General features: G+C 39.1%; 1 protein-coding gene across 1 annotated transcript in view; it reads right to left on the reverse strand.

Moving 5' to 3' along the window:
• Positions 1-60: 60 nt before the first annotated feature.
• maml2 (mastermind like transcriptional coactivator 2) overlaps positions 61-14423 on the reverse strand; it is a 41759-nt gene continuing 27396 nt past the window's right edge. The window contains exons 4-6 of the mRNA XM_027027672.3: positions 6219-6368; positions 5851-5959; positions 61-3313 (exon numbers count right to left, since the gene is read on the reverse strand). Of these exons, the coding sequence (XP_026883473.2) occupies positions 2445-3313; positions 5851-5959; positions 6219-6368 (1128 nt within the window). The 3' untranslated portion in view covers positions 61-2444. The remainder of the gene's footprint in view (positions 3314-5850; positions 5960-6218; positions 6369-14423) is intronic.

Consider the following 14423-nt stretch of genomic DNA (forward strand, 5'->3'; position numbering starts at 1 on the left):
TTGTGAGAATGAGACATTTGTGTGCTTTTAAATTCAAACAAATCTATTTACTCAATCAAAAACAACAAATAGCAGTTTATTTAACTCAAAAACCTCTGGCCAAACAAATTAGCATTTGTCTGTGAATGCTCTTAAATTCTCATAGCCTGTGGATGCTGTTAAATTATCATAAGTGTACAATGAAAGTTTGTGGGTTGAGTTAGTTACAAATTAAACAATTCTGCCATCATGCCCTGTTAATATTAAGTCTTTTTCTTTCCAGAGTTTGTTTCCAGAGTACTGAAAATGGTAAATTTACATCACTTCAGTTCATTGTCACTGTCTTTATAAAAAGGCTAAACTGATATAAACAGATATGACATCAGTGGCTATTACAGTCTCAGAATGCATTATGAAGAAAACTTTTCATAGAAAAAAAAAACCCCAAAAACAACAGCATGAAAAACTGATTTATAGAGACATTATTATTAATAGGATTTGTCCAGACAATGTCTGCTCAAAATATTACTTTCACTAGGAATGTTTCTGTAAAACAAATGTAAAATGTTAGTTTTGATGTATGATAAAAGCTATAACAAGAGCTTTTATCAATCTGTATTTCCTTCTTTATTTTCTTTTACACTGAACCTTTTACTTTTACTTTCTTTGCTATTTTTTCTTTATTTTTTATTTACTTGAAACTGAACAAATGCATCTTGCATATCAGCACTGAGCTGATCCTGGGGTGGATTTCGGCGATGCCTAATAGCAACTTTAACACATCCTGCCTTGGTCTCACACAAAGGTCTTGTAATAGGAGACATGCACAAAGACAGTAGCCTAGTATTTTGGCATAATATCCCATGATTACTAACTAAACATGTATAACTATAAGTGGCCCAATAGTGGAATATCAGATGATACTTGCAACGAATATCATGGCATGCCATTTTTGCTTGTACAAGCACTATTTCTGCTTAACCCTAACCCCAACCACCCAATGCACTTACACGAAAAACTTAATATAAATCACTGATTTGTCTTTTTGTCAAGTGCAACGTTTGTGGACAACAGGGTGTTTATGATAGGTGTTGCACTCCAAGCTGTTTTAGTAAGATTTTGTGTGTGCCAATTGTTCAGTCCACAGTGAATTCTCCCTTTCTCATTATACCCATCTGTAATACAGTCCATACAAAGCTGATTTTATGAATAAACCCAGTTAGTAATTTAGCTTTTTAGAAATTCATTACATCTCATAAGGATTATACTGTAAATTATTTTAGTCACCCAAAATCTATGTTGAATAAAAGCATGCCTATTCGTTTACTCTCAGATTATATGGAATCCAGATTATATGAATATGTAATTTGGAAACACCCTCAACTCTACATGCACCCCAGCCCAATAATCCTGTGTAATAACAGAAGACCAGCAATATTTTGCAATGGCAAGAAACCAGTATGATAAAGCCTTACATGTTTGACATTCAATGATGGCTACTTGCAGATGTGTCAAAATCGACTTATACGGTCCAGTATCTAGGCAGGCAAGCTACCTAATATTAGCTTCATTAGTTAGGTAGGTAGTTAGACTAAGATTTCAATGTATGATTAGAGCATGTCTTGCATTTGCACATGAGAACATGACAGGCTTAAATTTCACGATGCCGTATTTTATAATAATAAAAAAAATGCAGCAAGCCACTGCACTTTTCACACTAACCACTGAGACTTTTCACACTAAACCAGCCTGAAAACTCAAAACGGTTCCTTTGAAAGAATATAAAAACCAATCTAAAAACATTTCTGAAGTTTAGAGTGACTTTAAAGTGCAAAAAAAGTACACACATCTGTTATCTGTATGATAAATGGCCACAAGAAGGTAAAAATGATAAAGAACAGTTAATTGGCTCAACAATTCCACACTGGTGCATATCTACACCAGACTAAAACACACCTCCTTCAAACAGCTGTGAATATGTGTTTTTATGTAGTTTCCCTATGTATTGCCACATAATTGCAACAGTGTTGCTAACCATAGCTTATAGCTAGGAAGTAGACAATCTTGTTGCATTGTCACAGAATAACAATAGCGATTACAAGCATAATATGAAGCAATGTGGCTAATTTATCATCTTTGTGCACATCTCCTTTCCTCTAGCATTACAGCAATTTGCAGAGTCCACTGAGCTGCACTGGTTTACAAAGGGAAGTGCATAGTTACATAATATAAGATAAGATACTATCAAGACCATAAATACTATAGATTAAATGACAAAAGCTTAATCTAAGCTTAATATTACCTGCAACACAAGTTGTCTACGTGAACACAAGAATGACAGTATACCAAAATTACAGCTTCAAAGTCTATTACATCATGCTATATAGAAAGCTTCTAGAACTGAAAGTTATAAAAAATATTTAAAAAATAATTAGTATTCTCAGCTATGTTACTAAATCTCTTGTTCAAGACTGACCACCCAGAATCTCTTCTAGGTTGATGTCTTTCATCCAGTCATCATTGCCTGAAGTGGACTTGAGCAGGGAGTCGATGAAGTCCGAGTCTGCATTGATTCCTGGCAATGTGTTATCCCCATCCTGCAGGAAGTCAAACGTCAGCCGGCCTGCCTGGCTGTTCTGGAAAGTACCCGGGCTTTCGGCTGTGCTGCCCACAAAAGTGCTCATGCACCCTTGCTGTTCAGGAGAGGACTGGTTTAGACTGCCGATCCCAGGTAGAGTGTGTATGCGCACATGGCTGGCTCTGGGAACAGAGCTCCTACTTGCAGAGTTTAAGGGGATCTGTCCAGAAAGAGGTGCTACCTGATTTGGTGGACCAAATGGTGGTCTTTGTCCAAAGTGACCATTGGTTTGGTCACTCTGGGGTGTTGCTGTGCTCTGGTGTCTCTTCACATCTAGTACTGGCAAAGTTCTGCTTTTCTCTGGAGCAGTTCCCCAGCTAGTCTCCCTGCTCATAGGGGTGGTGATTCCATCCAGTCCTTGGCCCAGCGGTGTGTCTTGGCTTGCACTTGTCCTTGAATGCTGTGTAGTCGACACAATGCCTGATTGAAAAGTGACAACCTGTGTGTTTGATCCCTGAAACTGTGGTTTGTTTTGATGTATGGCAATTTGGACCTGGCTGTTAGGTTGTTGGTGCAGTTTGCTTGCACAAGTTTGGACTTCTAGCGGACTTGAATGTGGATCTGATCTAACATGGAACCTTCGGTCTCCAGAGTTGGGCACCACTTTCACTCGCTGGCCATTATGCATGTGGCATGAGAGGGCCTGGATATGACTCTGATCTGAGCCATTACTCATCACTGGGGAAGATGTCAGACCTGTGCACATAATAGTGTGAGAAAGTTTGAAATGCTCAGTGAAAATGCACTTTCTAATTTAATAAGAATGCTAATAACCACTGAAATAGCTTTATTGAAATGGATCTTCTATAATGCTTATTAAGATTGTATGAAAAATTAAGAACAATAGGTCACAATTTTATTTATTTTTTTAATTTACTTACTTAATTAACATGATATACAACCCATTCCTTAGTTGGAATAATTTTAGAAACCTGCACCTTAGCTGTGTTGCATTATTTGCATCTGTTCTGTGTGTGCATTTTATCAGCTATATTTTCTAATATGCATAGATCCAGAGGTGTGTATTACTGGAAACAATATGCTTTTAGACTTTGACTGTGACCAGAGTTCCTAAGACTCTTAACATTTTCTTTCAAACATTTTTTTTGGTATGACACCATAGGAAAGCTTCAGGCATGCCTGCAGTACTAACAACCCATGCCTAACCACAGCAATACTAACGACGCAGTGCCCAGTCACTGCTGCAACATGGGGGCTGTTCACTAGTTTTGTCTCGTTCATAGAGGAGCCCTTACGGGTTCCTCACACAGTTACACAGCCCTTACCCCTGTCTCTGCTCACTTGCTGAGCTTTTCGCTGACTTTAAGCAACGGAGTATTTGGTTGTCCATTCTCTGATGGAGTCTGTGTAAAGATGCACTAGTACACTTCATTTAGCCAACACATCAAGCTGAGCTAGCTTCTGATTAGATTCCAGCTATAGCATCATAGTTTTGCTTTGTTGTTCTGGCTAGTTGAGGTGCAGGGTTACTATCTGTGAGATCCTGCATCTCACTGTCTGAGAAGCTGGAGCAATGTCTTGTAATCTAGAGTCATTTGTAGCAACTGGGCTTGCTGCCCATTAGAGTTTATTTAAAGCTAAAAGGGCCTCAGCCTGCTGCTGCCTGGTAGCCTATGGCTCCATTATTCCCAGAAAGGACTTGCATTCCATATTTTGAAAAATAAAAATAAAATTGCACTGATTACAATGTCTTTGATGTGTCCCCCTCTCCATCTGCCCCCTGAAGTGTCAGTGTGCGGAGCAGAGATTAAAGGCTACAGGAATAAGCCCTTTTCCCACCAAATAGAGCTACTCAAAATTGGATGTATGCAGCATGCAAGAGTTCAAACTCTCACCCAGAAGAGGACACTAAACTGTGCTATTAACCCTAACTCTCCACATCCATACTGCCCACATTATAGTCCAGACCAGTGGCTACACTATGGATCATGGCATCATGGAAGAAAGGTCCCTGTGGCTAAACCTTTCAAGTCTAACTGACTGAGAAGTTATATAGTCAATATGTGCAAGAACTGCAACCCCCACCAACAGGAAAGCAAAGCAATTGATGCTTGCCTTCCCTGCAAGGCACTACTATCTTTGCCACTTGTTCTGTGGTACTGGAGACTCAGGCCCAGGCTCATTACGACGAAATCCTTGTCTGGGAAGCAGACCAAAGCCCACAGCTTTAGGTTGTTGAGCAGGTTTTTGGCACAGCCGCTACCTGATAGATCCCCATTTAGCACAATTCACTGGACACCATCTCAACTGCTCTGCTCCAGTCTCCAGCCTCATGTTCTAAATAAACTGGACCAAGTTTGAAATTGGAATTCTACTAGAAGCACCACTGGTTATGGGGTATTTGACTGTTTTTTGTGCGGCACCTGTCGGCTCAGTCCAGTCAGTGTTTTGGTCTTACCACTGATGAGCTTTTAGATCTCCCCCTTACCAGAAAGCTAATCTAGTTTGGTTTGGTCATATAAGGTCAAAGACTTACATTCTCCTATTTACTCCTTAGGACTCATTCTAGGGGTATGGCTATGACCTGAGCCCTTCCCACACATTTACCAGATTCTATAGGCTTGGTATCACTGCGTCACACACTGTTCCCAGTGTGGGTGCAGTCTGGAGGCAGAACCTTCATTACATTGTGTCATGTCTTTAGAAAATATGCCATCCAGAAATCAAGTTCTCTCTCACAGTGAGATACTGACCAGTTGTTTGAAAGAGCATGTCAGGTTACATAATTCCATTCTCCGATAACAGGAGTGCAGTATCCCACCGGATTCCTCTGCATTACAGGAGAATTTGTATTACAATTGTAGATAAAGGGAAGGTGGGGCCTCCCCGTCACAGCAGTGACAGATCTGTGAACTGGGACCTACGGTTTCATTGATGTTTTTGTGGCACTAACCTTGCAATTGGTGGTTCGGTGTCACACCTGAGGCATTCCCATAATGAGATGCCTCACTCCAATTATTTTAAAACTGGGGTTATGTGACACTCACTCATCTATTCTCACTAACAGATAGATTAAGAAAAGTCCCTTATTTTCCATTGTCATGACAAAATTATTTTTGTTAGAAGGAAAATCAACAAATCAAATAGCATGTTATTTAAATTTTGACATTTTATGTTTTCGGCTTAATACTGATAGTTCAAGAATTACTCAAACAAAAGGTTTTACAAATGAAATTGTAGTCACAATGTACACAGTTGTAAGCTATTTGTACCTGGGTACAGGTTTGAATGTTGTACTCCAACTGCCCCTTGTGGATGTTTGTAGTCAGGTGGAGGCCTCGTTAAGTGCCGATTAAACTGATCTTGTGTGTTAAACTTCTCCTGGAACACAAATATACAAACCCTAACATTATCAGTGCATTATATCATACCAGTGCTTCTAAAATCATGAAAACCAAATATTTTGACAAAAGATTTTTGTGAACTTCCCATCAGTGGCAGTATAAAAAACATACTAATTTAAAACTAAAATTACCCAAAAAAAGACCCAGGAAAATCTACCGTGGCAGGTACTGTGTCCGTTGTTTCCGTTTTGACTCTAGCCTGCAGCATGTAGTGCTGGTGTGCTAGAGTTACTCACTGTGTCACTGGACTGGTGCTGAGGTTGGCTCAGTTGTCTCTGGCCTTTGCCTGCATGTTTTTGCTGAGTACTGAGAGTAGCTGAGCACTGTGGCACGCACAGCTCAACAAGGCGACTGTTTGCTGATAAATGTGTTGTATGTGCCATTGCCTGTGGACAGAGGAAAAACTTTTGATAAGCTTTTTGCTTGCTGATTGACTTTGTAATTGCTGTTGATTCTGGTAATCATCATCTTAATCCTTTTAGACCTCAGTGCTGCTTTCAAAACTGTAGAAAACTGTAGAACACTGTATAACACCCTTACTGAGCGCAAGGTTAGCCTGAAGGGGGCCGTTAAATATCCATCGTAGGACCTTCTCAGGTAAGCCATGGGGTTACTCAAGAATTCTTTCACTGTAATATACTTTCACTGGGTAATATCATTGAGAATTATAATACCTATGTATACAATTCACTCTGTAATATCTACCCTCTTGTATCCATTTCCCCATCTTATTCGCCAAGCTGTTTCGACTTTTAGCAATGCTGGACCTGACTAATCAGGGGCCTCAGTGGACAGGGGCCCCACCAAAAGCCTCAGAAATATACTGATTTTGTTTCTAACTTTGATAATGTAATTATAGAAATAAATGATTCAGGACTGCGTTTTTCATGATTACTTGTGCTTATCTGCATCTTGTCTTCTGTATTTTAGTTTCTGCAAAGTTAGCCCCACCTGTAGCCTTAATCAAACATGTAAAAATACTGTTAGTTCCAGAAGCAGCCAGAGTCACTGCGGGAGTCCGAGTCGGCACCTCTTCCTTTTTTTGATGCAGCTGAAGACATGGGACAAAGGGATCTCACCAAGTAGAGCGCGAATAGGTTTTACAATTTCCAGCCAACAATTTGTTGAGCAAATTCAGTGAAAATGACAGTAAATAGATTTCCTTCATGTTCTATGGAGGGGGGCAGGAGGCTTGGGCAACACTGCTTGGGGCAAATACTTTGATGCTAGGATTAGGATTATATTAGGATTAGGATATGGTTAGGATAGGGGGAGGGATAGGATTAGACTAGGGCTGGGCTATCTTTAAGGTTTGAAGTTAGAATAGTGCAAAATAAAAGTCTGGACCCTTCGGTAAGTCCTCAGAGTGTAAAGTGTTAAAAAGCCTAATTAATACAGACATGTAGGGATAATATGTGGGCAGTCATTGGCTGGTTAGTCCAGTAGATGGCAAACTTTATTCATTATTTTGGTGCCACCATGTGACTTGCAGTGCATGCTTCTAACGAATTTCCATATCTTTGCTCATACTTATGCCCAATCGCCATAAAGCAAACAAACACTGCATATTCTGACCTTTTGAAAGTACAAAGTCTAAGAACCTTCTCCAGAAACTGTTTACATGCAAATTTCAGTATGAGGAATGACATGGTTGTAATTTTTCATGTACGAGGTAGAAATTATTGTAGGACTAAAAGATGGATTACTGTATGACTAATGGATTATTGTAGGACTAAAAGATGGATTATTGTATGACTAATGTCTGGATTAGTGTATGACAGCTGGATTACTGTAGGACTGATAGCTGGATTACTGCATGACAGCTGGATTACTGTTTACATCTGGATTACTGTAGGACTGATAGCTGGATTACTGCATGACAGATGGATTACTGTTTACATCTGGATTACTGTAGGACTGATAGCTGGATTACTGCATGACAGCTGGATTACTGTTTACATCTGGATTACTGTAGGACTGATAGCTGGATTACTGCATGACAGCTGGATTACTGTTTACATCTGGATTACTGTAGGACTGATAGCTGGATTACTGCATGACAGCTGGATTACTGTTTACATCTTGATTACTGTAGGACTGATAGCTGGATTACTGCATGACAGCTGGATTACTGTTTACATCTTGATTACTGTAGGACTGATAGCTGGATTACTGCATGACAGCTGGATTACTGTTTACATCTTGATTACTGTAGGACTGACAGCTGGATTACTGCATGACAGCTGGATTACTGTTTACATCTTGATTACTGTAGGACTGATAGCTGGATTGCAGTGTACAGCTTGTGCAAGGCACAGTCCAACTGATGCTAGCAAACTGTAGAACCACACAGGAACAGATGGCCTCACTCCTGCTTCTCTCACTGAAATCTTTACTTCATGCAGACAATGTGGTATGTCAAGGAACAGAAGTCCTTTTATTCAAGAAAAACTGACTGCATGTGTAAAATCCTGCTCAAAGAAATATATAGTCACTGCAAAAATCGTGTGTGCATAAAAACTAAAATCCATTACAAAATGCCTTGTTAAGTGCTTTATGTGAAGATAGCGTATAAACTTTGGCAGCCTCTTATTTCAGGAAATCATTAACATATTACAGAAATTCCGCGTTTTATTCCCCCACAGCCCTTAAAGATATTTCCAGATGAACCCAATATTAATACCAATATTCCACCAAGAATACCAATACCCCACAATGAGTAATATTAATTGTAATAATATTCATTGTAATATTCAATACTCAACTATGAATAGCAATACTCCTCTTCAACTGTAACTGGGTCACCTGTTGCATCACAGTTTTTTAAAGTTCCTTAAAAACCACAGTTGCATTTTAACAACCCAAGTCCCGCAATTAATGCTGAAAGCACAGAATGTCTTAGGGATAATGGTCGTGAGATTCTGGGCAGGTTGAGAAGACTTGTTTGTGGGTTATTTTTGTGTCTTCACAAAACAAACACACACAACAGTGCCTTATTAGTTATATTTATTAAATCAAATAAATAAATAATAATATAGACATAAGCTTCTCTGATTGTTTAAATGCTTCCTGTGATTATAACACCACAGTTGAAAAAAAGAGTAAAGATCTTATTATTTAAAGAATGATCAGATAACAGTTATAATCAGTCTAATAAACTAATGGTTAATAAACTAATGGTTCTAATGTATCTGATTAGATTATGCCAGAAATCATTGGACAGCCTGAGCAGTGGAACTGATCGCATATTGAAACCAGTTATGTCTTGAAAAGCACAGGAAAATGAAATAAGAAGTTACAAAAAGCAGACAAGATTCCACATTCCAAGTATGTGCACTGTGATGCTGAGCAAGTATAACCCAATTCACACACACACTACTGGTACGAAGAGATTTCAGCTGGTCTAGCCCTGTCTTGTAGGGCAGGTATAGCTGCTCCCTAAAGAACAAACTGTGTATTGACTATATATTGCATCTACAGCACTGCTTTGAAGAAATTTGAGTTTAAAATATTTTATGTCTGAATTATTTTAAGTTTAAAGTTTAAACAATGAAACAACACAGTCATGTTGGGATTATCCTATTAAAACAAACAAACAAACAAACAAAAACAACAACCATTCGTCAGGCTAGCAGCATGAGGGTAGGAGATTGGAAATTCATTTGAATGTTTTCTTTTTAACCAAAAGATACAGAAATAGCCAACTTACTGACTTAAATTTGTAATAAACTTCATGTCAACACAAATATTGTTTATTCATATCTGCTCTGCTCCTTTGAGCTATGGTCCACTAAATTGTACCAACAGCCTGATAATGTTTTAAAATTAAGTGTCCACTATCAAAATATAACACAGCTTATGAGAAACTAAACGCTCAAATACCTTATACGGCAACCCTACCCCTGCATTTAAATCTTGTAAGTTTGTGATGCTCATATTAATAGTTGCTGTCCAGGGCAACATCCTCCTGAATACAACAATATTAGTATGTTCATTTTTTGCTATGTTTCTGAATAACACTTCCAGACAACATGCGTGTCACCTAGCCTTATAAGGTCTGGGGCATGAAATAATTCACAGTTTTCATGAACATGCATTCTTGTAGGAACAGAATTGTTTACACAGGTCATTCACATTCACATTTCTAAGCCCGACTGCTGTCAATACACAGTTGTCTCAAATCAAAGCTGAATAAAAAAAGTACAAAAGTTAAGATGATAAAACAAAAATGTGCTTGAATGAGGCCCATTATGAATGCACCATCATTCACAGTGTTGACATGAAACATTTCCCAGAGCAAAATGGATTCAGCTGCAGAATGGCAAAGGGCCATTAGTCTGAGAACACGATGTCTAAATGAGAAGCTGGTTCCAAAGCCCCACACTAGAGGTCCCATAACAAAAGCAGTGAGTGAGAAGGACCTCCTATATCAGAGAGGAAATCCCCACTTTGAGCAGCCAGGGGTGAGGGGCTGTCAGAGTACCCTTTTAGCGATAGGCACTATTCAGACGCAACCCTATCTACAGAGTCTGACAGTCCCTTAAAGGAGCTGATGGGGAACCAGCTGTCAACATATGCCAAGACAGATCAGCCATAGGAAGTGTAGCAATTAATTCGAGGGCAAAGGATAGAACCCTGTCTCTCTGCTGTGAGTTCTGATTAACTTCTTATATAACAAGAGGATGGAGCTGAAACAAGCACAATACATTTTGCAGGCCACTATGTATTTTTCTTAAATTTCAAGTTTACATTCTTTAAACTAGCCCATGTTAAAATGGTAAATTAAATTGGCCCACACTGAACAACAATACAAGAGAAGTAGTAAATATTAAGTAAATAGTAATACATTATAAATTCATGTAAATAAACTCATCACATTCCATTTCTGAGGTAAGATCAATGCTTAAGCCAGGCTACACTGGAGCTAGACATTACCCAACTCTAAAACACATTAAGAAATCAAAAGCGATAAATGCAGACATTACTCCCAATTAAAACCACTGTTCGAGATCATGACTATCTTGACTATGAGCCAGAAGGCCTTCTTTACACTCAACTTCCATTGGTGGAATATTTGTTGTGTGCTGTTAGTGTGGTCAGTTCTCTAATCCTCTCCGTCATCCTGATGTGTCACAAAGTTGTTTTCTATCTCTGCTCACTTGCATGGTTAAATGAATACCACATGTAGCCATGGACTCCATAAAAGTGCGCAGTGAATTAGGTTCCCATTCTGCCGTGCATTACCAGCAGATGACAGAGCCTTGCTACTCTCTCACTACACATCCGGGAGTCTGGAGGCAGGAGCACTGTCCCCAGGGACTTGGCCCAGGATCACTTTCCCAGGAAACAAGCAGTCGCCCTGCAAGGCAGCTCCAACAACCTGGCACCCCTCCACCACAACCTCCATGCTGAGATGAGAATATAACAGTGAAATGAAGGGAAAATCACAAAATGACAAAGCTGTGAACTGTGAAGAGGGAACCCAAGAGAACGCAAGGCTGGTCCAAAACAACAAAAACACAGGAACAAATCCTCACTAAATCCAACTCACAAACGTAAAGTGTATACATGTCTCACCCTTAAAGGGGTGGCTGTGTGTTTGTTGTCTTTGTTCCTCACACTGGGAGTTTGATATGGTTGTGTGTGTGTGTGTGTGTGTGTGTGTGTGTGTGTGTGTGTGTGTGCGTAAAAAATACATATGCAGTCATGACAGCATTCACAAAGCAGAGAATGCTACTGCATGTCACAGATTTTAGACACAAAAACTATATATTTTTCCAACTGAATAGTGCTATTACCATTTTAATCCAGAAAAATGCATAAAAACAGAGATGACACTTCTCACAAATTTCATACTCGCTGCAAAATGTCTCCCATCTAAGACCACAAGCATACACAGAACTCATTCAGATACTGACTACTCCGCATGAACCACTATAATCCAAAGTATAAGACATATTGCCTGAAAAACACACTGAGGTAAGCAGGGCTGTCTGTGTAATTACCTATATCGCACCACCAGTGTAGTTTCCCAAATTGAAGTAAGAAAGCACACTGCATGCCCTCAGGACAAAAAGGCTCCCATCAGATTTTACCCAGACAGGCCTAGATACCACAGAAAGCATGGATCCCAGTTTTGATATATTTTTTTGTTGAAAACCAATCAGTGATAACCAGGCTATGAGAACATGGAAACAAGTAACAGAGCCCACATCCTGGCTTCCTTGGAGGCATTTTGTGATCTGTTCCCAGTGGGAGGACGCTCAGCATGGGTTGTGAGGGTTCCAGAGGGATCATGACACCAGTTTGGGACCTTTATTTCCATAGAATTACTAATTCAGTGGACTGTGGGAAGAGTCTCAGTTCTCCATTTTGAAGCAGAAGCTCAGCCTTTGTTTCCACTTCAACAGCTTAACCCCATCAGTGCTGTGCATGACTACGCTGTACTACATTTTCTTCAGTAAAATAAGTGCGTTTGTTATAGTGGATGTAACTGCACACAGAATGAGATGTCAAATATCCTGCACCAACCCATTAGGGTTTCATATAATTTACATATAATCCCAGACCCACCCCCTCAAAGAAACTCGAATTCACAAACCTCATCACTTTAAACCGTAGACCTATCACTAAGGCTGTACTCAGCACCACTGTTAAAGTGTGCTTAGTGCTATCGGTACATATAGACTTTAAATCAATGTGTGCTGTTGGTGTTGGGTGTAAAGTCCCTATATTTACCCACTGTGCTTTTCATATTACCCAATAGTTTCTAACCTCTTACCAACAGGAAAGGACTTGACTCTGAATACTATAATTTACAAACGTTGAAACATAATTCTCACTTGATACAAATTAACATTTTCCCACGTTCAACCAAATGTCAGCTTTAAATTTTGAAAGAGCTGACTGCAGCTGCTTTTTCATGGTTTTTTTAGATGAATGCATTGATTTTTCTTAAAGCCACTAATTTTTTCTTTATGAAGTGCAACCCACTGGATGTTGTTTTCAGTACTGCACTTAAACTTGAACAAAATCAGCTTTACACTGGATGAAGAATATTCATAAATGCTCATAAATATTGATATAGCCATGACTATCAATTCAGGTATTGGAAAGCATGTATTCACGATACACTGCTGTATTGATATTTTGTACACGGCCCTATAGTTAACCATAGGGTCACTGGATAGCCATTCTCTGCACAGAATGTTTCACATGAAACACGAAGTCCCATGCATCTCTTGTTTATGTTCATTTCAGCAATGGGAAGTTAGCCACTCACGTAAAAACACCCTACTGATATCCTCGAGAGACTAAAATAATTATAACAGGTTTTTCCCAAGAAACTCTTGACTGCAGTGTCTGAGAAGATATTTGTATGTTAAAATGTGACTGATCTTTCATGTTACATAGTTACTTAACAGTACTCATGATTACTAAGTGCTGAAAATATTTTTTTTCCCCACACCACAAAGCAGAGCCTGTTGTTTCCTAGATTAATAATAACAATCCATTACAACAGGCAAGATTGAATGTTCAGCTAAACTATCTCCAACAAAGCCACTGGCTAATGTTAACTAAACTATCTAATAAGGTTCTATCTATCTATTAAGGTTGTTATCTGCATTGCTGACCACTCTTGTGTACTGCCAACTTAGATATCACAGTAGTTACCTAATGCACAAATACCCATGTGCCAAGATTCATGTTTCAATGAAAGTCACCTGGTCAGCCAGTCGCTGAAGAGCAATGAAGAGCAGCCAGTCAACTATTCAGCACACAAAAATGCCCATATTAGGCAGTTCCTGAACTAGGGGTATATTAGCCTGAGTCAGGAACAAAAGAGATAGAGTTTAAGAAAAATTATAACCCAAAGCAAAAATTTTTATTTAATCGGCTGGACTAGTGTAAATGAAACTAAGACACCGGTGGTGTAGGGGGAAAAGCCCCTTCTAACCTGTTCAGGTGCAGAACAATTCATACTGCAGAACAAAGAGTGAAAATCTGATACCATTATTTAGTTTTCAGACATTAGACATGTTAGAAATTGACACACTAGTTTTCTATGATCATAATTTTACAATTTGAAAAGTAGTATGCTTTCCAGTATACTCTACACTAAAAGCTACACATTTACATTTATCTGACGCTTTTATCAAAAGCAATTACAATTATGAGTGAGTACAACTTGAGCAATTGAGGGTTAAGGGCCTTGCTCAGGGCCCCAACAGTGGGAACTTGGCATTGGTGGGGCTTGAACCGGCAACCTTCTGATTACAAGTCAAGCACCTTAACCACTTAGACATCACTGCCCTGTACAGCAGTGTAATCTACACTAAAACGGTGATCGTATAGTGATACACTAACACAGAGATACACAAAACTGAAAAGTGGGAGTAGCAGTGGTTAAGGTACGCAACTAGTAATCAGAAGGTTGCCAG

Source organism: Electrophorus electricus, chromosome 17, assembly GCF_041902795.1.
Source record: "Electrophorus electricus isolate QZ-2024a chromosome 17, ASM4190279v1, whole genome shotgun sequence".
Classification (NCBI taxonomy): domain Eukaryota; kingdom Metazoa; phylum Chordata; class Actinopteri; order Gymnotiformes; family Gymnotidae; genus Electrophorus; species Electrophorus electricus.